The sequence below is a fragment of the Ovis canadensis genome, chromosome 12 (genome assembly GCF_042477335.2).
Source record: "Ovis canadensis isolate MfBH-ARS-UI-01 breed Bighorn chromosome 12, ARS-UI_OviCan_v2, whole genome shotgun sequence".
Lineage (NCBI taxonomy): Eukaryota > Metazoa > Chordata > Mammalia > Artiodactyla > Bovidae > Ovis > Ovis canadensis.
This window is the reverse complement of record NC_091256.1, coordinates 72,924,081-72,949,116: the sequence shown is the minus strand read 5'-3', so window position 1 is coordinate 72,949,116 and position 25,036 is coordinate 72,924,081. Positions and strand designations below refer to the sequence as shown.

Sequence of the window (25,036 nt, the reverse complement as noted above, 5' to 3'; positions counted from 1 at the left end):
TTTCAGTTTTTGGCTATTATGACTAAAACCACTGTAAGAATTTGCAGGTTGTTGTGTGAGTGTGTGTTTTTGTGTCATCTTGAAGTGGTGTTGTTGAGTCATATGGTAAATGTATGTTTTGTGTGTTTAATTTTAAGAAATGACTATACTGTTTTCCAAAATGGCTGTACAATTTTGTGTTCCCACCAGCAATCCATGAGAGTTCCAGTTACTCCACTACCTGGTCAGCACTTGGCATTGTCGGTTGGTTGTGTGAGGCCATTCCAAGTTTGGAGTGGTATCTCATTATGGATTTACTTTGCATTTTTCTAATGACTAATGGTATTGGGCATCATTTCATGTGCTTGCTTGTCACTTGTATGTAATCTTTAGTGAAGTGACTGGGTAGATCTTTTGCCCTCCCCCTTTTTTTAAGAAATCAGTTTTTTTTTTTTTAATTTATTTGTTTATTTTGGAATGTGCTGGGTCTTCATTGTGCCCATTTTTAAAATTGGGTTGTTTAAGTTTTGAGAGTTTAATATATATATGTATATTGTAGATACACGTTATTTAATCAGAAGTTGTTTTCACAGTTGTTTTCTCCCAACCTCAGTACACATTTTAATATTCTTTGTGACAACATGAGAGAGTGTACGGGGCACTTTTGCTGTGTTGTAAGATGACTGACTCCAGGGAAGGCACTTCTGTGATGCAGTTGCAAGCTGAAATGGCTCACTTTCCTCCACGGGCTCTCATTTTTTCTTTAAAGGATGACTTGCAGACTGGTTATTGAGACTTGCATATGCTCACAAGGATCAAAATTATCCATTAGAAACCTTGAGATTTTCTCAAAAATGAATGAGGTGATCCTGTCACTTCTTGGAAAACAACTGACAATATTTTTACGGATGATGAAATTAGAGCCTTTTTTAAGAAAAGAATTTTGGGAAGCTTGATTCAACTTGTATCATGTTACAGATTCCAAATAGTTAAAAGTTTTTGTGGTGGGATTGGTGGTGATATTATTGTATGATTTTGGATGTTGTGTAATGAAATGAGTCAGCATTTGGAAGATCTTTGATGCTCGGTAAAATAATACTTTGCAAATGACCAGTACATGTGGGTAAAAGATTCATTCACTATAGAAGAAGGAACAGTGGGTTGTAATGTATGAGGGTTCACGAGGTCTTTGGTGCAGTTTCAGCTTCCATATTGCCGCTAAGCTTTAAGAAACTGCCACTTGTCGAGTTTTCTTAGAGCAACAAAAAAGAATATCCAGTTATCTGAAAAGACTGTTAAAGTACTCCTCGCTTTTCCAACTATATATCTGTATGAGGCTGGATTTCTGTCATACGCTTCAACCAAAACGTATGTAAACAGTCAGTGTAAAAGCAGTTGTAAGAATATACCTGTCCTACTGTTAAACCAGATATTAAAGAGATTTGCAAAAATGTGAATCAGTGCCAGTCTTCTCACTAAATATTTTTGTTTTAGAAATTTTTTGCATAACATTAACATACAGTAATTTCATTGTAATGTTTTATTAATTGGTAAATATTTTAAAATATCTGTTTGAATTTCTAATATGGTAAGTGACAACAGATAAAGAGCCCACATCAGAATATGTTCTTTGGGGGTCTTCAGTAATTTTGAAAAGTGCAGAAGAGCCCTGAGACTGAAAGTTTATGGATCACTGCTTAAGAGTTTAATTCCAGCATCCTACAGTCTGTTGGTGGTGGAGAATGTGGTATGCTCCAGCCTGAGACTTATAGTTTTCAAAAAGCAATTCAGAATTCAGATTTCCTTTATAGAACTGGTAATTTTTATGTCCTTTAGAATGAGATGTATCATCTTAGATAACTTTTTAACTCTGCCTTATATTATCAGAGAAGATACTCAACACAATTCAACACAAACTTCCCTTCACCAAGTACTTCATATTATGGGAAAATGTATGCCCTTTTCTTTACCAAATCAGCCAGAAACCTCAATAAAGAGTAAAAATAGTAGATTTGCATCTCAGTTACTTAGTCCTTCCTCTTTTTGTCTCAGGTAGAGTTTCTCTTTAGCACTGAAAGCCTAGGGCTGATGTGAGAGGAACACTGAGGGGACTTGCTTAACCCATGAACTGGTTGTGAACATAGTACGCTGTTCGTGGTAGATTGATTGTGGGCCACATAGCTCAGTGAGTTATTCAGCGGGATCCAGTGTCTGTAATTCTGTATTTAACATTCAGCTTTTTAGTTGTCATCAGTATTCACAGTCCAAGATATTATAAGGTACCTTTCTTCATTTTGTTAGTGCCGTCTCCTCTGACACTTGAAATGTCAGAGGGAACAGGATGCGTGCAGTTCCCTTTTTTAAAGCCATAGGCAACAAGCACACTGATTGAACACCCAGAAGAATTGGTTAAGAAATCATGGAAGGATCATAACAGATATCTTCGTTTAGGAGCATGAAGGTTATAATCTTTGTACACAAGAGACCATGATTATAAAATGACTCCTTTTTGGCTTTTATACATGGTAGTGTTAGATTATAACATGTAATGGTAGATATTGGCCCAATGGTGAGGAGAAAGGTTTTTAAGACCTTGCGGCTGTATCTGTAATCTAAGAGAAAATAGACCATAGTACTTAATGGCCTAGTCTCACCCCCTGTACTTGAAGCATACTAATCTTCTGTGCAGAGTAGAAAGTACAGTAGAGATATTTAAAGCTAATACTGTTGGGGAATCTTCTAAAGAGATTTTGAATTTTAAAATGTCTCACGTTAAAATACTTACTTTCTAAAAGCCAAGCTGTGTAACAGTAACTCTTCTATCTACCCTTTTTTACCCCCCTTTCACAGCAGTCTTCCTAAGGAAAAGATAGTTGTTTTAGAATCTTCATCTGAATACAGATTGCTTTGCACCAGCTAGCAGCATGTGTGAATGTTAATGGTCCTTTAGTTAATTTGTATTATAGCTTCTTAGATTACTTTTAAGTATGGTCTGTTAGAAAAATTAAATTTTGTTCTTTACAAAATTTAAAGGACACCCTGGTGGCTCAGACAGTAAGGAATCCACCTGCCAATGCAGGAGATGTGAGTTTGATCCCTGAGTTGGGAAGATCCCCTGGAGAAAGAAATGGCAACCCACTACAGTATTTTTGCCTGGAAAATCCCACCGACAGAGCAGCCAGAGGTCGCAAAGAATGAAACAACTGAGCGGCTAGCAGTTTCACTTTGCGAACAAACTTGATGTTATAGCTGCTTAAGTGGTGGCTGTTTATTTTGAAATCAACTGAAAACATAATACTCAGACTATTATTTTAAAATTTTGAATTTTGATATTTGTCCATGAAGAGCCTTCTGTAACAACGTAGAAACACTTTGGGGAATGGTGGTTCATTGCTGAGGGTGGGGTCTGATTGTAATGGTTAACATAAGTCTTGTGTTAACTTGTTCATAGTAAGTGTTGTCTCATTTCTCTCCTTTCCCTTCACCTGGTTACAGAGAGGTTCAGAAAGCAGTCAACACTGCACAGGGATTGTTTCAGAGATGGACAGAACTCCTCCAGGACCCATCCACAGCCACAAGGGAAGAAATCGACTGGACCACCAACGAGCTGAGAAACAACCTCCGGAGCATAGAGTGGGACCTAGAGGACCTCGACGAAACCATCAATATCCTTTTCTGAGGCATCTGTGCCATGTGAGGCAGACAGACAAATGGACAGGTTTTCCTTCAGATGTCTCAAATACATAGATTAGATGTTTCCTTTTATCATTGATGTTGCTCTTATTTGTACCATGGCACACTGAAAATCATTGCCCAGGAGGCTAAGGTAGAGTCATCAAATTCTGCTTCAGTGCATGACAGATTCTACAAGATAGAGGCCGCATAGTGCAGTGGCTTTGAGCTTGGACCCTGTAGTCAGACTGGGTGTTCAAGTCCTGCCTCCGCCAGTTGCTAACTGTGACTCTAGGCACTTTGCTTTTCAGTAGAACATTAGGTAACAGTTGTACCTAGCTCATACGACTGTTGAACGTTTATCAGGTAAAGAGCTTAGGATGGTGCCTGACCCAGTGAACTTTCTTTTTTGTTACTGAGTCATGCAGCCTGTGGGATCTTAGTTCTCCAACTAGGGGTCAGACTGTGCCCCTGCATGCCTGCATTGGAAGCTCAAAGTCCTAACCACTGGACTTGCATGAAGTCCCCACAGAGAGCTTCTGTGAGTGTTAGCTGTCATTATTTTGAGGAGGTGTATACAGACCAATGTCATACATTGGTAATTAGAGATCAAAAGAAAATCCTACCCCAGACTTTCCTGTCAGTGCTAGTGAGCATTAGAGAGGCATCTTGTCCCATGAAACTGCACTTACTAAAGCAGATCTATTATGCCAAGTCATGCTATTGATGATAAGTAAGTTTGCTGATATGATGGATGAACCAGGGAACTGAAAAAGTTGGATTACATGGCCATTTTTTCAACTGGAAATATTCAATCATAACTTTAGATTGAAGATATGCCATTTGCTGTTCTGAGGTCTGTTTTGTTTTTTGAGTGTAACAAAACATAAAGGAAACCAGATTTTGTCAGGATCAGTCTATAGTCAGCACACAAGTTCATATAGAGTTGACTTGTGGAGTGAATAATTTCTTTTCATCAAAATGACCCTGGGGCACCTTTTAAATTATTAAAAGACAGATGTGTTCTCTAAAACTAGTAGAAGAGAAATACGTGAAGGGGTGGGAGCAAAAGCACCCTTACAGGGAGATATGTCCTACGTTGTGATAGGAGGGAAGAGAAAAAGATTGGGGGAGATAGATAAATTGTGAGATAAGGAGAACAAAAGTTTTAATAGGTATTCGTCATTCAGCAAATAGTCATTGAGTGTGCTATGTGCTGGACATCTTGCTAGTTACTGATATTGGATTGATAAGCAAAAGTGTACCAACCCTTGTAGAACTTATGGTGGGGATGGAAGGGGGCTTGGAGGAGAGAGAACAGTCATTAGTCACATAACATCACAAGTGCATCCTTGCAGATGATAAGAGATGAGTGCAGAGAGCCATGGAGTGACCCAGGGTCGGGGTGAGAAGAGCAGGGAAGCCTCGATTTCTAGATTAAAAAGCAGAGTTAGCATCTTGACAGAAGCGGGATGGCAAATGAAAACAGCTTGCAAAGATGATCTGGAGTCAAAACAGTGGCAGGCGTGTGGAAGAGCCTAGCTCAGCTGTGGCCAGACACCCATGGGTTTGTAGTGAACCCAGGCAGGTCACCTCTGCCTTGGGGCACAAGGACCCTTGTATAGCTGTGGACAGAGAAAGTTTGAGGATGATCAGTGTAAGTTGACTGTGTGTTCAGAAATTGGGCCAGATTTTATTGCTTGCTTGTGAGAGATCTGTGGTTTAACACTGATGTTGGTTGTTAGGTTTTGGCTGATGAAATTGCTTTACCTTGACTTTTTGACCCACGCATAGTTGAAGCAAATCCTAGGAAATTCAACCTTGATGCAACCGAATTGAGTATAAGAAAAGCCTTCATCACAAGTACTCGGCAGGTTGTCAGGGTAAGGAATGAAATCTTATTGTGTTACTTGTACAAGAAAAAGTCGGACTGCTCCAAACTCTTTCCCTTAATGTGAACTACTAGGTCAGCTCTGAAACTCCTTAAATGAGTTAAATGACAGTTTCTACATATAATTTCTCTAAAGAAATCTGATGTTAGTATCATCAGGCTTATTTCTCAGAGCAAAAATGAGGGAGTAGACTGCTGGCTTTGGGAAGGTTATTGTGTCCTTCCTGTCCATCCGTCTCACTCTTCCAGACCAGTTGTCTTTTTTCCTCTTTATTTCTTAGTATGCTGTGTTCCTAGACGAAAAGAACTGCTATGGTAGAAACCATTTGGTTTCCTGATTGATTGGTAATCACTTTGCATTGTGAAGAGTGCTCTTACTGGGTTTGGATGGCGGCCTCTTCTACCATCTGAATTGCTTCTGGAACTCTTGCAACCCAGTTACTGACATTTCCATATACAACTGCTTGACAGCCTTTCGGGAGTTATCCAGAGCAAGCAAGCAATCATCAGCCCATAAGAAATCAATCCAAGGGGAAAAAATCTTTAGTCTCAGATTATTTAGATATTAACCTATTGTTAAAAAGACCTAAGAGAAAATAGCACGTACGTGAAATATCATTAAGATATGTTTGTATTTTGAAACTATATGGCTAAGCCAGTTGATTAGCATAACTAGATGTAAGAGAACCAGCTGTCTTTAACATATGTACTAGAAAGCAGCTTCCTTGAATAAAAAGACTTGGGATCATACCAGTGCTAACATATGGCTTTTTAAGAGTCGTCTTAGGCAGGAACCTTGCTATGTGTTTGCCAAAGACTCCATGTCATGTGATTTCCTTTTGAAATTATTTCAAATGGTAGGTTATCACTGAGCTTTAAAAGATTCTTGTTCCTTGCTTTACTCATTAGTTGTCTTTCTGTATCCATATACCTAAACATTGTTTAGAAATAAACCCATGTTTTAATGGGGCGGTAACCTTTTTGGATCTAGGAGCCTCATCTATGGGTTTCTCTGGTGGCTCAGTTGTAAAGAATCTGCCAACCAATGCAAGAGACTCAGGAAATGTGGGTTAGATCCCTGGGTTTGGAAGATCCTCTGGAGGAGAAAATGACGACCCACTCATGTATTCTTGCCTGGAAAATCCCATGGACAGAGCAGCCTGGGGGCTACAGTCCATGTGGGGTAGCAGAGACACTACTGAGTGACTGAGCACGCATGTACACCCCATCTGCACAGTGAACGTTTGGGTTAGACATTCCTAGTCCGGAGCCAGTTCAGAGGATATTCTGATAAGGAAGCCCTGTTGTTAGGTGGTATATTGTTTGGTAAGGTAAACAATTTCCCAGTTACTTACTTTATAAATATAGCATGTGCTTTTTAAATTTTTTGTGATAGGTTTTTCTGAAGATGACTTCTGTAGATGTTGATATTTAAATGATGCCTTGCAGTGATGCATATATTCTTGACTTTAATCATTATATATATTCTTTCTGCAAGGTAGTACTTATAAGTTCTGCACATTGAAATTCAGAGGTCAATACAGTAAAAGTTAAGTGAGTTGGTATAATTGAAAGTGTAATCCAAAGTTTATTTTCTAGTATTTGAAAAGCTTTTTAAAGTACATTCTTTGAAATAAGTATTCTAAATCATCTATACTTCACAATATTGCAGAGTCTTTTAGAGTTGAGAGCTAAACTAGACTCAACAGTGTGATCCAACTGAATGTTTTAGAGTTTTTTGTCCTTCTTTTAATTTGAAATCTGTTAACTATTTGCCAGTGGTGGGTTAATAGTACCTAACTGATTCGGAAAAAGCAAGAGAGTTCCAGAAAAACATCTATTTCTGCTTTATTGACTATGCCAAAGCCTTTGACTGTGTGGATCACAATAAACTGGAAAATTCTGAAAGAGATGGGAATACCAGACCATCTGACCTGCCTCTTGAGAAATCTTTATGCAGGTCAGGAAGCAACAGTTAGAACTGGACATGGAACAACAGACTGGTTCCAAATAGGAAAAGGAGTACATCAAGGCTATATATTGTCACCCTGCTTATTTAACTTATATGCAGAGTATATCATGAGAAATGCTGGACTGGAAGAAACACAAGCTGGAATCAAGATTGCCGGGAGAAATATCAATAACCTCAGATATGCAGATACCACCACCCTTATGGCAGAAAGTGAAGAGGAACTAAAAAGCCTCTTGATGAAAGTGAAAGAGGAGAGCGAAAAAGTTGGCCTAAAGCTCAACATTCAGAAAACTAAGATTATGGCATCTGGTCCCATCACTTCATGGGGAATAGATGGGGAAACAGTGGAAACAGTGTCAGACTTTATTTTGGGGGGCTCCAGAATCACTGCAGATGGTGATTGCAGCCATGAAATGAAAAGACGCTTACTCCTTGGAAGAAAAGTTATGACCAACCTAGATAGTATATTCAAAAGCAGAGACATTACTTTGCTGACTAAGGTCCATCTAGTCAAGGCTATGGTTTTTCCTGTGGTCATGTATGGATGTGAGAGTTGGACTGTGAAGAAGGCTGAGCGCTGAAGAATTGATGCTTTTGAACTGTGGTGTTGGAGAAGACTCTTGAGAGTCCCTTGGACTGCAAGGAGATCCAACCAGTCCATTCTGAAGATCAGCCCTGGGATTTCTTTGAAAGGAATGATGCTAAAGCTGAAGCTCCAGTGCTTTGGCCACCTCATGCAAAGAGTTGACTCATTGGAAAAGACTCTGATGCTGGGAGGGATTGGGGGCAAGAGGAGAAGGGGACGACAGAGGATGAGATGGCTGGATGGCATCACGGACTCGATGGACGTGAGTCTGAGTGAACTCCAGGTGTTGGTGATGGACAGGGAGGCCTGGCGTGCTGCGATTCATGGGGTTGCAAAGAGTCGGACACGACTGAGCAACTGAACTGAACTGATTTTTTGCTTCTCTGATTTTAATAAATTCTAGTTGAGGTTTTGTGGAAGAAAAGGAAGTGGTAATTGACACGATTTTTTTTTTTTTAAGCATTGTATTGATTCAGTATTGTTACATTCAACTAGACAATATTTGTATCCAGAGCTCTCTGAGTTCCACTTCAAGGACACTGATAGCCTGGGTTCAGAGAGTTAGCATTTTGGGGAAATGAAACACAAGACCAGGCTCAGATTAGGACTTTGTACACCACAAGTTTATGCAAACTCCTTTGTTACCAGTATCAGTTAGCTTTCATTCAGTTGCTTAACGGAATGCATTTTGATGCATTTGTGCCAATTGTGCTTTCTCCTTTGGGCAGGCAGTGATACGTTATACATTTTTTGTAGCTATTCTGTCTGAAGAACTAAACCTTTCTCTGGGTTTCTTCTCAATTAATGTCCACTGTTTTTGCTTTTTAATAAGTCATTTTTATATAAAAAGTCTTGTGTATGTTTTTCCAAGTGTCTCTTTAGTTTGTGCAGTTTTTATTAAGTCTTGTCAGCAGTTTTTTTCTAAAGAAAGCAAAGTGAAGTGAATTCGCTCAGTCGTGTCCAACTCTTTGCGACTCTATGTACTCTTGCCCCTCATGCTCCTCCGTCCATGGGGATTCTCCAGGCAAGAATACTGGAGTGGGTTGCCATTTCCTTCTCCAGGGGATCTTCCCGACCCAGGGATAGAACCCAGGTCTCCCACATTGCAGGCAGACTCTTTACCCTCTGAGCCACCAGGGAAGCCCAAAGAAAGCAAACATTCATGTTTTTGTGTATATAGCCTTGGTATTTTTGAGGTAATCATTTTTACATTTGTAGAGTTGCCTATATATCAGAGATTTCACATGTGATATATTTGTGTTATGGAGATCTATTGCAGAAGTGACGTTGGGTTAATTTAATAGTGAAAGGTTTTTGCAGTCAATGGCAAAATAGTAAATAAGAAGTGAGAAGACATGAGTTCTAGGCTCTCCTGAGACCTCAGTAAGTTTTCAGCATGGCAAGTCATTTAGCCTCTCTGGATCTTGGTTTTCTGTAACAAGTAAATGATCTTCACTAACAGTCTGCAACTTTTTGAACTTTCAAAGGCAATCAGAACTATAGCACCCTCTCCCGAAAATCCAATCTCTTCAAATCTAAGAATTGTTTATAGTCAGTTATAAGTCATGATAGAAATGGCTTTGGTTAATCAAAAAGAGTGAGGCATATTGTGTCACTACAAATGACGCTGGGATGTGAGTCCTCTGAGCGGGAAGCACTGGGATTTACAGTGTGTTATTCACTCAGCTTGGAAGATGGCGCAAAATGGGAACAGCATACACAGGAAGTTGCTTCATTTATTTGTTGTTTTTTTGACAAGTGACCCATATTTTATAAGTATTAACTGCTTCTTGACTGCTTATTCTAAACTTCTTATATTAGAAAGAAGATGAGTTTTAATTATGTTTTTGGCATGACAGGTGTTACAGAATACTCAAAACTGTTTAGTAATGTAACTTAAAATCCCAAATCCTAATTAGAAGGTGATCTGTGGCATGGTATCTGGCAGTTTTTAGCCTGCATAAAGAAAGGACCATCCTGAACGTGAAAGCCACAGCTCTTTGTCGTCTGTGATGCCAAACTCAGGAAGCGCACCACACAGCTATTGAGGTCACTGACTATCGGAGCTAACAAACACCCACTCATACACACATATTTGATTAAACAGAAAACTTTAAAATGGGAACTTTTAAGTGTGTATTTCATTAAAATAATACATGCCCATTTTAAGGGCTTCCCAGGTGTTGCTAGTGGTAAAGAACCTGCCTGCTAATGCAGGAGACATGGGTTTGATCCATGGATTGGGAACAGCCCCTGGAGGAGGGCATGGCAACCCACTCCAATATTCCTGCCTGGAAAATCCCATGAACAGAGAAGCCTGGCAGGCTACAGTCCATGGAATCACCAAGGGTCAGACCCAACTGAAGTGACTGAGCACACGCACACATATGCTTTTAAAGAGAATTAGAAGAATTTTACAAAAAGAAAAAATAGAAAAAGAAACCTAAACTCAAAATACAACGCAAAACCAGAACTTTGTTTTATTTGTACATAGTTGTGATTATACTGTTATGTAATCATAAGCGTTTTTAAGTTTTAAAATTAAAAATAATCTGTACTTTTTACAAAATGCAAATAATTTTGGTGAATAAGGAAGGTGAAAATGTGCCTCCATTCTATAATTCCACTGTATAAAAATAATCAGTTTTATATACTTTTCTAGCCATTTCTATAAAATGAAATTGAAAATATTTTTTAAAGAAATGACATTAGTCTGTAATTTTTTTATATGAAAAAATACTGTGGACATAGTTTTATATCGATACAGATACATGCTGTCTAATAGAAACACTAAAGTACAAGCTGTCTTTAATTTTCTAGTGGTCATATTTAAAAAATAAAAAGAAACCAGTAAGGAGAAGGGGGCGACAGAGGATGAGATGGTTGGATGGCATCACCAGCTCAATGGACATGCTGCTGCTGCTAAGTCACTTCAGTCGTGTCCGACTCTGTGCGACCCCATAGACAGCAGCCCACCAGGCTCCGCTGTCCCTGGGATTCTCCAGGCAAGAACACTGGAGTGGGTTGCCATTTCCTTCTCCAGTGCGTGAAAGTGAAGCCGCTCAGTTGTGTCCAACTCTTAGCAACCCCATGGACTGCAGCCTACCAGGCTCCTCTGTCCATGGGATTTTCCAGGCAAGAGTACTGGAGTGGGGTGCCATTGCCTTCTCTGTCAATGGATATAAGTTTGAGCAAAACTCCAGGAGACAGTGAAGGACAGGGAAGCCTGGTGTGCCACAGTGTATGAGATCACAAAGAATCAGACACAACTTACCGAATGAACAACAACAAACTTAATATATTTTATTTAAATTAGTATACCCAGAAGACTGTAATTTAAACATGTAATCAATATAAAAATAATTATTTCTATAAAGTTTAAAAAAATTTTTTACTAAAACTTACAAATTTGACATATATTTTATATTTAAGCATATCTCAATTCAGAAGTGAACTTTTCATTGGAGATACTTCATCTGTATTTAGAGTTTATAAAACTTACAGTTGAAAAGGTTGATTTACTGGAAAATACCCAGATTTTCCAGACATATGTGAAAGTTTTCCAGTACCTAAATTTAAATCTAAATTAATTAAAATTAAGTCAAAAGTTTAATTCCTCCGTTGTACTAACTCCATTTGACATGCTCAGTGCATAACCATAGTTGGCCGACAGCTATTGGACAGAGTAGATTTAGAGTATTCTTTTTCATAGTTGCATACTTTATTAATCCCCCACAATGACCCTATAAAATACTATCTTATATAGAAGAAATAAACACTTTGAAAAATTGAGTAATTTGTCCAACCTTGCATAATTATTAAAAAGTATAACTAAGCTTGAACCCAGGTCTTTGACATGAGAGGCTATGCTCTCTTCTCTAACCTGCTTCTTTTACGATTTGTTTGATCATTGACCCTGTTGGTACATATATATGTGGTTAATTTTTGGCAATTACAAACCATACTTCAGGAACTATCTCTGTGAGCATATCCTGGATATTTAAGTACTAAAAAGTTCAATGAACATGCCCATTTTAAACACAGATAAATATTTTCAAAGTATCGAGACCTTATCAATGATATTTCTTAATAGCAGAGTGCATATTCTGTATTTCCTAATACCTTAGGCAACACTAAGTAGTGTTCATCTTTTTCATCTCTCCCACTCTAACCAGGAAAAGTATTTCTTAGCTTGTACTTCTTTGATTATTAATGTGTTAGTGCATCTTTTCATGTTTGAGCATTTGTATTTTTCTGTGAATTGTTCACTGAACTCTCTTCCTAAGTGTAATATCTGATACATGATATTACATTGTATGGGTTTACTATCAGTTACTGTTCTCTTGCTTGGATATGATGCTTATTTATTCTTTCACATTATAAATAAAACTGCAGTATACATCTTTGTATATCTGTTTTGGTATATATTTTATATTATTTCCTTAAAGTAAATTCTATTAGAATTACTAAGCCAAGGCAGTGGATATTTGTTAAAAATATCAAAACTGCTAATACAAAATGCCAAATTTATTTTCAGAGGGTTGGTTTGCCTTCTAACCATTGTTCAGGAGCAATAGTTCTTTTTTTTTTAACATTTTAATTATATAATAGTGTAGAAAAGCATATACACTTGTATAGAAAAGTATATACACCCCAAGTATACAGCTTGAAGAATTTATAAACTGATCACAACCATGGAAGCAACACCTGGAAGCATTCCAGAACATTCCCGGCAACCCCCAGAAATCCTCGTGTGTACCATTACTTCCCCCTCACTGTCTTACCTTCTAAGAGCAAAAATGCATTCTACAGATAATGTTCAGAGTTCAACGAGAACTTCCAAGTTAACTTTTCCCATACAGGTGTGCTGCTATTTTTATTATGCAAGTAATATTCAGTAGGGCGCTTCCTTGGTGGCTCAGATGGTAGAGAATCTGCCTGCAATGTAGGAGACCCAGGTTCCTCCCATGGGTTAGGAAGATCCCCCGGAGGAGGGCATGGCAACCCACTCCAGTATTCTTGCCTGGAGGATCCCATGGCCAGAGGAGCCTGGCAGGCTACAGTCCATGGGGTCACAAAGACTCGGACATGACTGAGTGACTAACACACACAGTGTTCAGTACTTTTAAAGGGTTATTATAAAGTGTATTGAATGTGGTTTTTAAAATATGTTTTTACTTATTTATTGTGTTGGGTTTTAGTTCCACCATGCAGGATCTTTCGCTGGGGCACATGGACACTAGTCGTGCTGTGCAGGCTCAGTAGCTGGAGTGCGCAGGCTCAGTAGCTCCAGGGTATATGGGATCCCAGTTCCTGGACCAGAGATTGAACTCACACCCCCTGCATTGCTGGACCACCATGGAAGTCCCCCTAAATGCATTTTTCAAAAGCGTACATCACCCTAGCCAGTGAGCAATTCTGATACTTGCTTCGTGTCATTATTGACATACACTAAATAAGTGAGATTATACTATTCATATTGTTTGATTGAAAATCAGAATGTCATCTTAAACTGTAATTGATAATTAGAAAAGGAATCCTGCAGTCCAGGAGGTAATAGCTACTGGTCTCCTTTGAAGGCTTCTAGAATTTGTGTGGATCAGAGCCTGTCAAACAGCTTCTCGTCTGGGAGACCGGTTCCTTAAAGTCTCATTTAGTAAGTAGTTCTGAGTGGGGGCTAGGGACCTGCATTTTTAATAATACCTCAGATGACTGACTCAGGTAAATCTCAAACATTCAAGAAATACGGCTTATATTACCATTTCTCTTATTTTAAGTATGCCAGTATCTGGATCTTTATGGTGAATACTTTTTTTTACTAAGTAAATTTTTTCTGTTTCTATGGGTGGCATTCTTTTTTTTTTCTTTTGGGGTTTGTGAACAGATTAACTTAGGTAAAGATTCCTAGGATTTATGGGTTAACTGAGCACCCTCAGATGCCCTACTTACTTGCCCAATATCACGTCCAAGGGCTCCCGTGCCCTCTTGTTGAAGGCCCCCACTGTCAGGGCACTTCTGTCCCATCCTGGACAGCCCTTGAATGTGTGACAGTAAGATGATCTCTTCACTTCTGCTCTGCTCAATTGCCAGCATTTTTCCCAATGAATAACCAGAGTGATCTTTTACAACATGACCCAGAATACACCACAGCCCTTCTCAAAATACTTTAAGGCTTCCCATTGCCTTAGAACAGGGGCCTGCACTCTGTGGCCCATGAGATCTAAGAATGGTTTTACATTTATTTTTAAAGGGTGGTTTAAAAAAAACAAAACATGACAAAGGCTGAATATTTAACATCTACTTCTTTACAGGACTAGTGTGCCAATCACTGCCTCTGTATAAACTCTAAGCACCTTGATGGCCCTTGCCTGTTTTGGTCGGCCGTGTCCAGCTCCCAGCACGTCATGGCTCCTTCAGCAGCGAGTCTCCTCAAAAGCTAAACCATTGATTGAGCCATTTTGCCTGCAGGCTTTTGAGCTTGCTGTTTCCTTTGCCTGGAATTCTCTGGCTTTGGGCTTGTTCTAGGCCCTCAGGTCTCGATCAGGTATCATCGCTGTCTTTCTAGAGTGGTGCTCACCCACTGGATTGCAGCCCCATTGACTCCCTTCTTTCCAGAATGGTCGTCACCTTGTTGAAGTGTGTGTGTGTGATTGCCATTTGCGGCTGCTTGTCTACCGTGATGTGAGCTCTGTCAGGCAGGGGCCCTGTCCGTATCATCACTGCTGTGTGCGGGCACGCAGCAGTCAGTATCTGCTGAAGGAGGGACTGGGCACACTGAAGGTTGCAGCGAGGTGGTTATCAAACTTCCCATAGTAGGAATTAGGAAAGCTGTGGCACCCTCATCTACCTTTCCCTTGTCATGCGTCCTGCAAGAAGTTTGTAAAAGCCTAATACGTCAACATTTGCACCTCTAAAGTAGCCTATGAGCCAACAGAAAAGAATATTTTGGCATCCTTTTTTTCTTTTAAAGAAAACTTACAGTAATCGTGTACTTAGCTGGAATATTTTAAGGTATATTAGGTTGTAGTTAAATATGCAGCTGATGGCTCATATTTAATAAAATGTTTTGCAATAGATTAAGTAATGGGTACATTCCTTTTTCTTTCCATACAAAAAATTTTTTATACCACTCAAGCAAATACTCGTGTTAGAAATAGTCCCTATGTCCCATGAATCCAACTCAGAAATAAAGTGACCTGTTCATCACTATTTGAAAGTATTCTCTGGTGTTTAATGGTAAGTATACTTTAAAGTATGTATTTTTTTTTAACATGTATTATACTTGAAGATGGACTTCCCGTGAGCTCAGCTGGTGAAGAATCCGCCTGCTCTGCAGGAGACCCCAGTTTGATTCCTGGGTCAGGAAGTTCCCCTGGTGAGGGGATAGGCTATCCACTCCAGCATTCTTGGGCTTCGCTAGTGGCTCCAGTGGTAAAGAATCCCCCTGCAATGTGGGAAAGCTGGACTCGATCCCCTGGGTTGGGAAGATCTCCTGGTGGAGGGCATGGCAACCCATGGGCAGAGGAGCCTGGTGGGCTACCGTGCGTGGGGTCGCAGAGAGTCAGACACGACAGAGAGAAGCACAGCATATGCTTGAAGATAGGAGCGCTGAACACAAGCTTTTGTGTGTATACCCAGGATTGCCATTTACTGGCTGTGTAACCTTGAGAAAGTATCTTAATCTTCGTAGATCTTAGTCTTGTCAACTGTAAAATGAAGGTAATAACCAGCTTCATAGGGTCATTGTGGATGGATCACATAGTGATCTTATGTGTACATGTTTAACAGGGTTTTGGCTGTGGTAGGTACCCAGGAAATACTTTCTCTTTCCTCATATTTAAATTTGATATCCAGGTTACCTCTTTTTAAGGGGATGTCCTTCTCTTTATTTCCTTTCTTTTTGAGACTGAAAATGAAGGCAAAAAATACTGTTTTTGTTTAAAAAGTTAATAATGAATTATGTATATTTTGCTAGTGTGCAGAATGTTAACCACAATTTTGTTTAAGGATGTTCATTTGTTTTCTGGTCTTCTGCTTATCTTGTTAGGACATGAAGGATCAGATGTCAGCTTCATCTGTGCAGGCGTTAGCTGAGAGGAAAAATAGACAGGTGAGTAAACGTTGGAATATACAGTATCACAGAAAATACACAGATATGTGGACTTGACAAATTCTGACATCCGTGTATCATGTCTTCAAGCAGAAGACCTTGGTGCTGAGCCCGTAGTGAGGGCAGCAGCCTCCCCCCTCCCCCGCCGCACCCTCTGGTTCTCGCCTCTGGGCTCCCGTTGCACGCTCTGTGTACCTCATAGCCCTTGCCGCAAGCCATTTATTCTGCACCTGTGGAGCACGTTCTGTGTGCCAGGCGCTTTGTTAAGAGCTGTAATTGCTTGCTTGCTTGTCATTTTCTCTGCTGGACCTCAAGCTTCTTTGTGAGTAGGGAGGGATTGTGACATGGTGTTTCTCTTCTGTTTTTTTTTAGATTTCTAGCTGCCCATGTGTAGGATGCTCTAGATATTTAATGACTGAAACTTTACATAAAGTAGTTGAAGAAACTTAAATATGTGTTGAATCTTTCACTGTTTCATGTATCTTTTTATTTCTTTTTTGATGTGAGGTCCAGTTTTTGTAAGTTATTACAAATAAATTATGAAACCTAATAAATTTCAGAAACCAAAGCCCAGATACTGACACATCAAAAATAAAAGCTACAAGAGACTCAGTCCTTGAATTTAGTCGGCTGATAATTGAAGAACAGCTCACCATTTTTAATTAACTAGGAATCAGTAGTTTATGATACACTCTTCACTTTATACCTATAGGTATTTCTTGACCCACTTAAAGGGAAGAGGATTCTCTAAATATCTTCTAGCTTAATTTTCCTGTTTTTTTTCCCCACATGCCACTTTCCAAGTCACTGTTGTTTTTTTTCCCCATCCACCCAACAGTGCAGACAGGAAAAGATGTTAGCTAGCCATCCCATCTGGCGCTGACTCTTGGAAAAGCCAGTGAACTAACATAAATAAAACGCAGATTTATGCAGAGGCTTCCTGACTGTGGCTGGGAATTTTGTTTCAGGCGATGAGTGAAATATCTTCGGGCTTCCCAGGTGGCTTAGTGGTAAAGAATTCACCTGCCAGTGCAGGAGACTTGGGTTTGATCCCTGGGACGGGAAGATCCCCTGGAATAGGAAATGGTAACCCACTCCAGTATTCTTGCCTGGGAAATCCCATGGACAGAGGAGCCTGGTGGGCTAGTCCATGGGGTCGCAAGAGTCAGACACAACTTAGCAACTACACTACAACAAAATGTCTTCGAGTCACAGGCATTCAAGGAATGGAAGGTGGACAGAGTCCACCTCACGGCTGCTTCCAGCACCGGGTGCTGGGCTGATCCTCACAAAGCCAAGGCCTCCTGCTTTGGCAGCTATACTTGGGCTGGTCCCCAGTGCTCTGGGCCCTCTCTCCATCTTCTTTCTCACTAACCAACTCCTGGAGGTCAGACCAAGGGGATCTCGACAGCTTCACGGGTGACTCTTAACAGCATGCCATATGCCTACCCAAGTGTAGACCATGGATAAGCTAGGAAAAAATAGCCATGACTGTGACCCCAGGAGCTCTGGTTCTCTATCCATAGCCTAATGATGCACTGTAGACTTTTTCTGACCTTGAAAAAATTGTTACTAGGCCCCAGTATCCACCATAGACTCATTAGAGTCTTTGCATCAAAACGAGCAGGATCCTTTCAATCTTAACAGCTCCATGACCAGATGGGGCAGAAGCATCCCCCCAGAACCTTATGTCTGTTCTACACCAGAGACAGTCACCATCCAGACTCTTGACTAAGGCTCTGGGCTGTGGAAGTTCTCAGGCATCCTGGTCCTCTTCTCATATCTGCCTCAGAACTCAACATACATCCTGAACTTTCCTGAATGTAGCCTCTGAAATGTGGCCATTTGGCCAAATTCATGTCTGAAAGTCAGGCAAGGCTAGTGTGGCTATTGAGGGGCTTTGCAGACAGAGAACCAAGGAATCAGTTAGACTTTTAACAGTTCCAGAGCTAAAGGGTACCTGGTAAGAAGTTTTGGCAGCTCTACAAGATAGAAGAATCCTCGTCACTAGCTTGGTCCAGTTCTTTGGTTAAAAAGGCTTGTGGGGATCCCAGGCAGGGTCAGCTTGCATTCCTGGCTGGCCTCTTCAGTGAAGGAAAACATTCCCAAACTTAATCTTTTCTGACTACAGAATTCCTCAAATTCATACTAGGAAACCCAGCCCTGGTGTCTGGGGGCCCAGGTGGAGCCAACCCTGACATCAGGGCCAACCCTTGCTTGGGTTATCAGGGTCAGGCCCCCACTGTGGCCGTGCTCTCTTCTGAAGCAACCCCTAATCCATCTGGGAAGCCTCTAGCCTTTTAGTTCAGCTGAAGGGCATTGGGATTCATCTGTGGGTCACACTGAGCAGACACTGGTGGTTCTTGTGCCTTCCCTGCATGAGGGACTATGACTTAGTTTCTTGTCACTTTAGGGAACTATCTCCTCCCTCCTCTGAACACCAAAAATTTTCCTTGCTCATACTTAAATAGAAGGGACTCTAGATGTCTGGAATTAGTTAGACTAGGACCTTCAAAAGGTCTCCAGTGAAATTCCAAGGGTGCTAGGAAGAACTGGTCCTATGAGAACAAGTGCTTTACGATCCACAAAGCAGTGCACAGAGGGGCTTTAAGATTGCTTTAAAGTTGACTCTCACTTGCATTTTTAATGGGACAGAGCTCTTTTGTGAGTCAATAGAAAGTGCCCTTCATGGCATTCTCTGATTTGTACTCCGCAGGCACCAACCTGCACCAGTCCATAAAAAGCTGATCCCTGGAAAGACAGCTCATGAGCAGTGGGAGGACTCTTCATATCATGGTGATGGGACCCTTGTTTAGTGAGAGTAATGGTTTGTCCCTCCTGCCCTGCTGCCCCTGGCCCCACTTTCACAGGCCCTGCTAGGAGACAGTGGCGGACAGAACTGGAGCGCTGGAACGTCGGATAAATATGGGCGCCTCGACCGGGAGCTTCAGTTGGCCAACTCCCATTTCATCGAGGAGCAGCAGGCACAGCAGCAGGTACCTGAGTGTAGGACGGGGAGGTGGGAGGCCAAGCACCACCCTCCCCACTGCTCTGCCAGCCAGGGCCCTGTTGCTAATGACAGGCAGGAGGGGCCAGAGCTAGCCCCACAGCTGCCGGAGTCTACCTGTGTGAAGGTGGCTTACATAAAGGGTGTTTAAGACACCCTTCAGAGCATGACAGTTTCAAGAGAACCAAGCTTGATTAGACCTCTTAGGACAAGCAGACCAGACACCCGCAACTGACAGAGAAGGCCATTGATTTAAAAGCATAGCAGCTTCTTCCCCAGCCTCCACTTCTGTACTCAGCTTTTTGTTCATTTCAACAAAGGCACTTTGAGAAAAATTGAGTCCTTGTTTTTTCATTGAAAATGGTTGTTGGTTCCATTAGACGTAAAAATCATTGCTTGGTGGAGGTTAAGGGGTAGAAGGAAAGGTTGATTACGTTTGTGTGGTTGCTTTTGATTTGTACTAATTAAAGGGAGCTAATAGTAAAGTGTCTGGGGATTTGAGCATTACCACCCCATCAAAACTATTAGTTCTTAAATACTCTGTTTTATATATACGTGTTGATCTTTTTCCATTAGTACATCAGCTTAACCATTTGTCTACTTAAATTGCCATTAACCAAGCGAACTTTTTTTTTTCAATGAAAAGTGAGGCTACTGCAGCCAATTAAAAGTAACTTGTGCTCAGAAGTTGCCTGCAAGGTAGCTTACTGCCGCAGAGCCTCCTCTCACGTGTCCTTGAGGAGGGAGCAAAGGACTCTGTGTGTGTAGTTTTCCCATGTCCAGAGACCTGTCAGACTTTCTCTTGCAGTTGCGTTGTGGCCAGCTGCTGCCAACTGAGACCCTGATCCTGGCAGCGGGCTTCCTCTTCCCCAGCATCCCCACGTGTCCGTGGTCACTGCACAGGTGCTTTTGGCCATTGTCTGTCCCTTGCTGGACTTCAGCCAACCAGGGTAAATCTCTCTGGGTGGTTTCAAGCCCCGCTGACTGTTTCACAAGTTGGATCAGCAGGGGATATCAGTAGCTTGACAGCCCAGCCTTTTGAGCAGCGTGTTCTCTGAGGCGGACGGTCTGGTCCTTTGATTTCTGGGCTTTGCTTCTGAATGTGAATTGTCCCGAGTTGGCAAAGAAGCTAGCAGCTGCTCGAGTGCTGGGCTTGGAACCAGGTAAGATGGATTTTAATTGCTTATTTCCCATTTCTCTGGCACCAGCTGATCGTGGAACAGCAGGATGAGCAGTTGGAGCTGGTCTCTGGCAGCATCGGAGTGCTGAAGAACATGTCCCAGCGCATCGGAGGGGAGCTGGAGGAGCAGGCCGTGTGAGTACTGGGATGCCCCTCTCGCCGCAGAGGTGAAGGAAAGCGCCATCTTAGGAGACCCCTGAAGAGCCTGCCGATTACATGGCTAGTAAAGCCGAAAGCTGTTTTGTTTCTAGCTGCATCTTCACTCTGTTTTACAGATTAACCTCTCCAAAAAAGGCAAATCCGTCAGATACAATTTTCAAGAAGGTTTAGGCAAAGTTATTAAACATCTGCAAAAGAGGTACCAATTCCTCTGAACAGCTGACTTCAAGTGTTGCTGTGAATAGGAATGTGAAACTGTTAGGGCTGTGTAAGCTCCACGGAGGTTTTTTGTCCCAAAGAGGATAGGACATGGGCTAACTTAACTTCATCATTGCATGCCCTTCCTGCTGTATTAAATGGAACTTTTTGCTCTGTATCTTAAATTTTGATTTTATGGGGGGGGAGTACAAGTTTAATTCCAACTAATAAAAAAAATCTTCTCCTACAATGAAAAAGTCTTCTAGAAAAAAGCACAAGAAAAACATCTGGATTCGTTTTTCCTTAAGAACAATCTCTCTTTGCACTCCTAAAGTATGACACCCAAACCAGAATTCTTAAAATATGCTACCTTTACCATTTCACAAAATATTTTTTCTGGGGGAAAAAAAAATCTAGTAGGATATTTCAGAAACTCTCCTACCTTGATTTTCTGTTTAACCGTATGGATTCATTTCTTACAAATTCAAACTGGACATCTTGTTCTCCTGGGAGGCCTCAGAGTAGTCCACAAAGCAGCCAAGAGACATAGACAGGGTTTCTGCCATCAAGGGTTCACTGCTCACTGGGTGGAACGGATATTACAGAAATGGTGCAAGTCATGAAGGGTAACAGAAGTGGAGGGCTGCCAGTGGGGGGAGTGCGTGGTGCCTTGAGGGCCCTAACAGCCTGAACTGGAGACCTGGCTCAGTCTAAACTCCCTGAGAAGAGAAGAGAGGTTTAACTGGGACTGAAGAATAAGTAGAAGGTACTAGGTGGGGTGGGAGGAAAGGATGAGGGGAGGATCTCCTGGAAGGAAGAGTCCTTGTAACGATTTAGAGGTGATATGTGCACTCAGCAGAGATGTTTAGTGTGTCTAGAGCACGGGGGTTGAGAGGGAGGTTACAGGAGTCAAGTCAGGGAGGCAGAGAACAGATCAGGGAAGGCCCCAGAAGCTACGGTAAGGAGTTAGGACTTGTCATTCAAAGGGCAATGGGAGACACGACCCCAGGGAAGGTTGTGTTAGTAATGCCATGATCAGGTTTATGTTTGGGGGAGATCTGTCCATCTGTGGTTTTGATGGTGAACCACAGTGGAAAAGACTGGAAGCAGGGAGGCCACGTAGGAAGGTGGCAGAACAGGAGCTTAGGCATGCAGCTTAATTTGTCTGAAATGCATTCTTACCCTAAAATTCACTATGCAGATGGGAAAGGACTAATTATTTGAGCAGTTACATTGGCTGGGTAGATGATAGAGCCTGGCAGACTTCCAGATAAAGATGGTGAACTGAACACAACCTCTTTATCTCCGTTCCTACTCTGAAGTCCACTAGAACAGTAACAGAGGTTTTAATTTGTATTTAATGGCATAAAATCTATGGGGACATAGAGCTTGGAATAAGAAACAGTGACCTTAACATTTTAGCTCCTGGAAAGCAGAAAGATGAATGGTGCCCAACTCAACAGACCTGAGAAAACGGGGTCCTCGGTGAGCAGAGGGGAGAGCCCAGAGCAGTGTGATTCAGGCCCCGGACCCCCAGCTGGGAAGAGCATGTACTCACTGGTGACAGTGGGAATCCTGGATGTCGACCTTATCCAACCAGGACACAGTTCTGAAGGAGGGAAGGAGGAAAAGAAATGGGAAGGATGCAGAGGTGGGGAATGGAATGGGAGGGGGGCTAAGCCCTAGGCTTTCACTGTGCAGAGTCAGCGGGATCCGGACACTGAGCTGCCAGCATGTAGCTTCAAAAACTGGAAAATACACCCAGAGAATAGTGGAGGGGCTGAAAGTGGTGGCCCTCGGGGATGGCGGACAACTGTGGTTGTTTTACAAAAGGACTGATTGGCTCTACAAACTATGTATGTATGTAACTCTAATAAAAATAGGTAAATTAAAAGGAAAAAGTGGGTCTTGCACGTAGACCTGTGCTGTCCAGTACAGTAGCCACCAGCCCCCACATGGCCATTGAGTACCTGAAATGTGGCCAGTCTAAACTAAGAAGGGCCCTGGGTGTAAATGCCCACCAAGTTCTGAAGGCCTTAGTGTGAAAAAATATAAAATTGCATGTTGAAATGATAGTGTTTTTTTAGGTATATTGGGCTAAATAAAACAGGTTATTAAAATTAACTTCAGCTCCCTTGTTTAAAATGCGGCCACTGAAAAATATTAAGTGGCATGTGAGACTCACGTTGTATTTCTTTTGGACAGCACAGAGCTAGGCTAGAAACCTGGTTCTTTTCATTTTGTTGTCCTTTAGTCACTAAGTCGTATCTAACTCTCTTTTGACCCCAAGAGCTGTAGCCCTCCAGGCTCCTCTGTCCATGGCATTTCCCAGGCAAGAATCCTGGAGTGGATTGCCATTCCTTCTCCAGGGGGATCTTCCTGGACCAGGGATCGAACCTGCATCTCCTACATTGGTAGACAGGTTCCTTACCACTGAGCCACCTAAGAAACTTGGTTAGTGCATGGTTAATGCGTGTCCTTGGCCTGGAGGTTGGATGACTTGCCCATTTTTGTCTTGAGTAAAAAAGGTCTTACACAGTACACAGAGGTAGCTCTTGTTTATCAGCATTCGCCCTGTGTGGATAGGTCTGCCAGCTGCAGGGCCAAGATGCTACCAGAATCTAAAATGAGCTAAAAAGTGTTTTAATTTGAAAATTCAGGTAAGGGACAAAGGCTTGTTGGTATAGTTGCCAACATGGGGGTCATTTAATGACTTAATGAGGAGTTGGCTGCCTGAATCCTGCAGGGCTCTCAGGTGCCTCCTGTGGGCCCAGACCCAAACCAGGAGTGCTCGCTGCCCTTGGTGCTGCCAGAGGAGCGAATAAAGCCTTGTCAGTAAGCCCTCTGGTTACTAATTAGTATGTCATATTCTAGCCGCAGCATAATCATATATTAATCCAAAGTTGAATAGTCTGGAATGCTTAGTAATTTATGAAATAAACACTGGTGGTATGAGTATTGTGGTGTTTTCTTTCCTAGCCACACCTTGGGCAACAAGCAGTGTGAGCCTCAGGGAGCTGGTTCTCTGTGCGTGTAGACGAGGCACACGGAGCTCAGTCCTGAGGCTGCCCGGCTTTATGGTAAAGCACGGGGTGGCGTAAAGCAGATGATGATTTGATCGAAGTACATTTCTTAACTCACGCTACTGTGAAGTGCTTTGTGTGGGGCTTCCCTGGTGGCTCAGACAGTACAGAATCTGCCTGCAGTGCAGGAGACCAGCGTTTGATCCCTGAGTTGGGAAGATCCCCTGGAGAAGGGAGTGGCAACCCACTCCAGTATTCTTGCCTGGAGAATTCCATGGACAGAGGAGCCTGGGGGGCTACAGTCCATGGGGTCCCAGAGAGTCAGACATGACTGAGCAACAAACACTTTCACTTTTATGGGAACCCTGTTGATAGGATCGCCTGCTTTTACAGATAAGGGTCCCTTGTCCAAAGTACCAAGTGGCAAAGCCTGGCTGTCTGATTCACACAGCCTTCTTTCTGCTACACTGCACTGCAGCTGAGTTTGTATTATTGTATGTTCAGGTCCCTGTTGGCCTTGGCTGCAGTTCTGCAATCTAGAAAGCTCTAAAAAAACTTACAGCAAGCTCTTGTTACAGAGGAACCTGACTTGAACTGACTGCAGCCATGAATCCTCATAGTTTTCTTTGCAGAAATATTAACTCGGGTGTTTGAAGACAGCCCCAGACTCTGCTGGGGGTGTTGGCTAATACACAGTGTATGTAACTGACTACTTTTTCAGATTTCCAAAATTCCGAAATCAAAAACAGATATGTCCCAAGGATAAAAAGATTGGGGGCTCTGAATCCCATTGTTGTCTGTTTGGTGATTGCGAAGACTGAGGCGCAGATCCCAGGAATTTAGCTCCATGGGCACTGTGTCTGGAGTGGTGCTGAGCAGCCTCCTCCTGTGTCTGCTTGTCCTTCTAGTATGCTGGATGATTTCTCTCACGAGTTGGAGAGCACTCAGTCTCGACTGGACAATGTGATGAAGAAACTTGCAAAAGTATCGCACATGACCAGCGGTATGTATGTGCTTTGAAGCTCCAGAATTATTTAATTCTAGAGACACAGTCTAGGGGATGTCTCATGGGTGTGCTTGTTCAGATCCCTTTCCTGTGGCACATTTTTGCTAGACTTTGGGGTCAGGAGATGGAAGACTAGCACACATAGGCCTGGTCTTCAGCTTGTGGCCTTCACCTGGGAAGAGCCTCGTGGTCCCCACCATGCAAGGTTGGTGCTGACGTTTCTTCTGGAGTAACTTTCTTTGCACTTACAAAA

The 25,036-nt window shown here is 41.9% G+C and overlaps 1 protein-coding gene across 1 annotated transcript in view; it reads left to right on the top strand.

Annotated features, from left to right (window-relative positions):
- Positions 1-25,036, top strand: part of STX6 (syntaxin 6) — a 48,770-nt gene that overhangs the window by 14,267 nt on the left and 9,467 nt on the right. The window contains exons 2-7 of the mRNA XM_069546205.1: positions 3,475-3,644; positions 5,440-5,534; positions 16,148-16,210; positions 19,081-19,206; positions 20,426-20,532; positions 24,686-24,780. Of these exons, the coding sequence (XP_069402306.1) occupies positions 3,475-3,644; positions 5,440-5,534; positions 16,148-16,210; positions 19,081-19,206; positions 20,426-20,532; positions 24,686-24,780 (656 nt within the window). The remainder of the gene's footprint in view (positions 1-3,474; positions 3,645-5,439; positions 5,535-16,147; positions 16,211-19,080; positions 19,207-20,425; positions 20,533-24,685; positions 24,781-25,036) is intronic.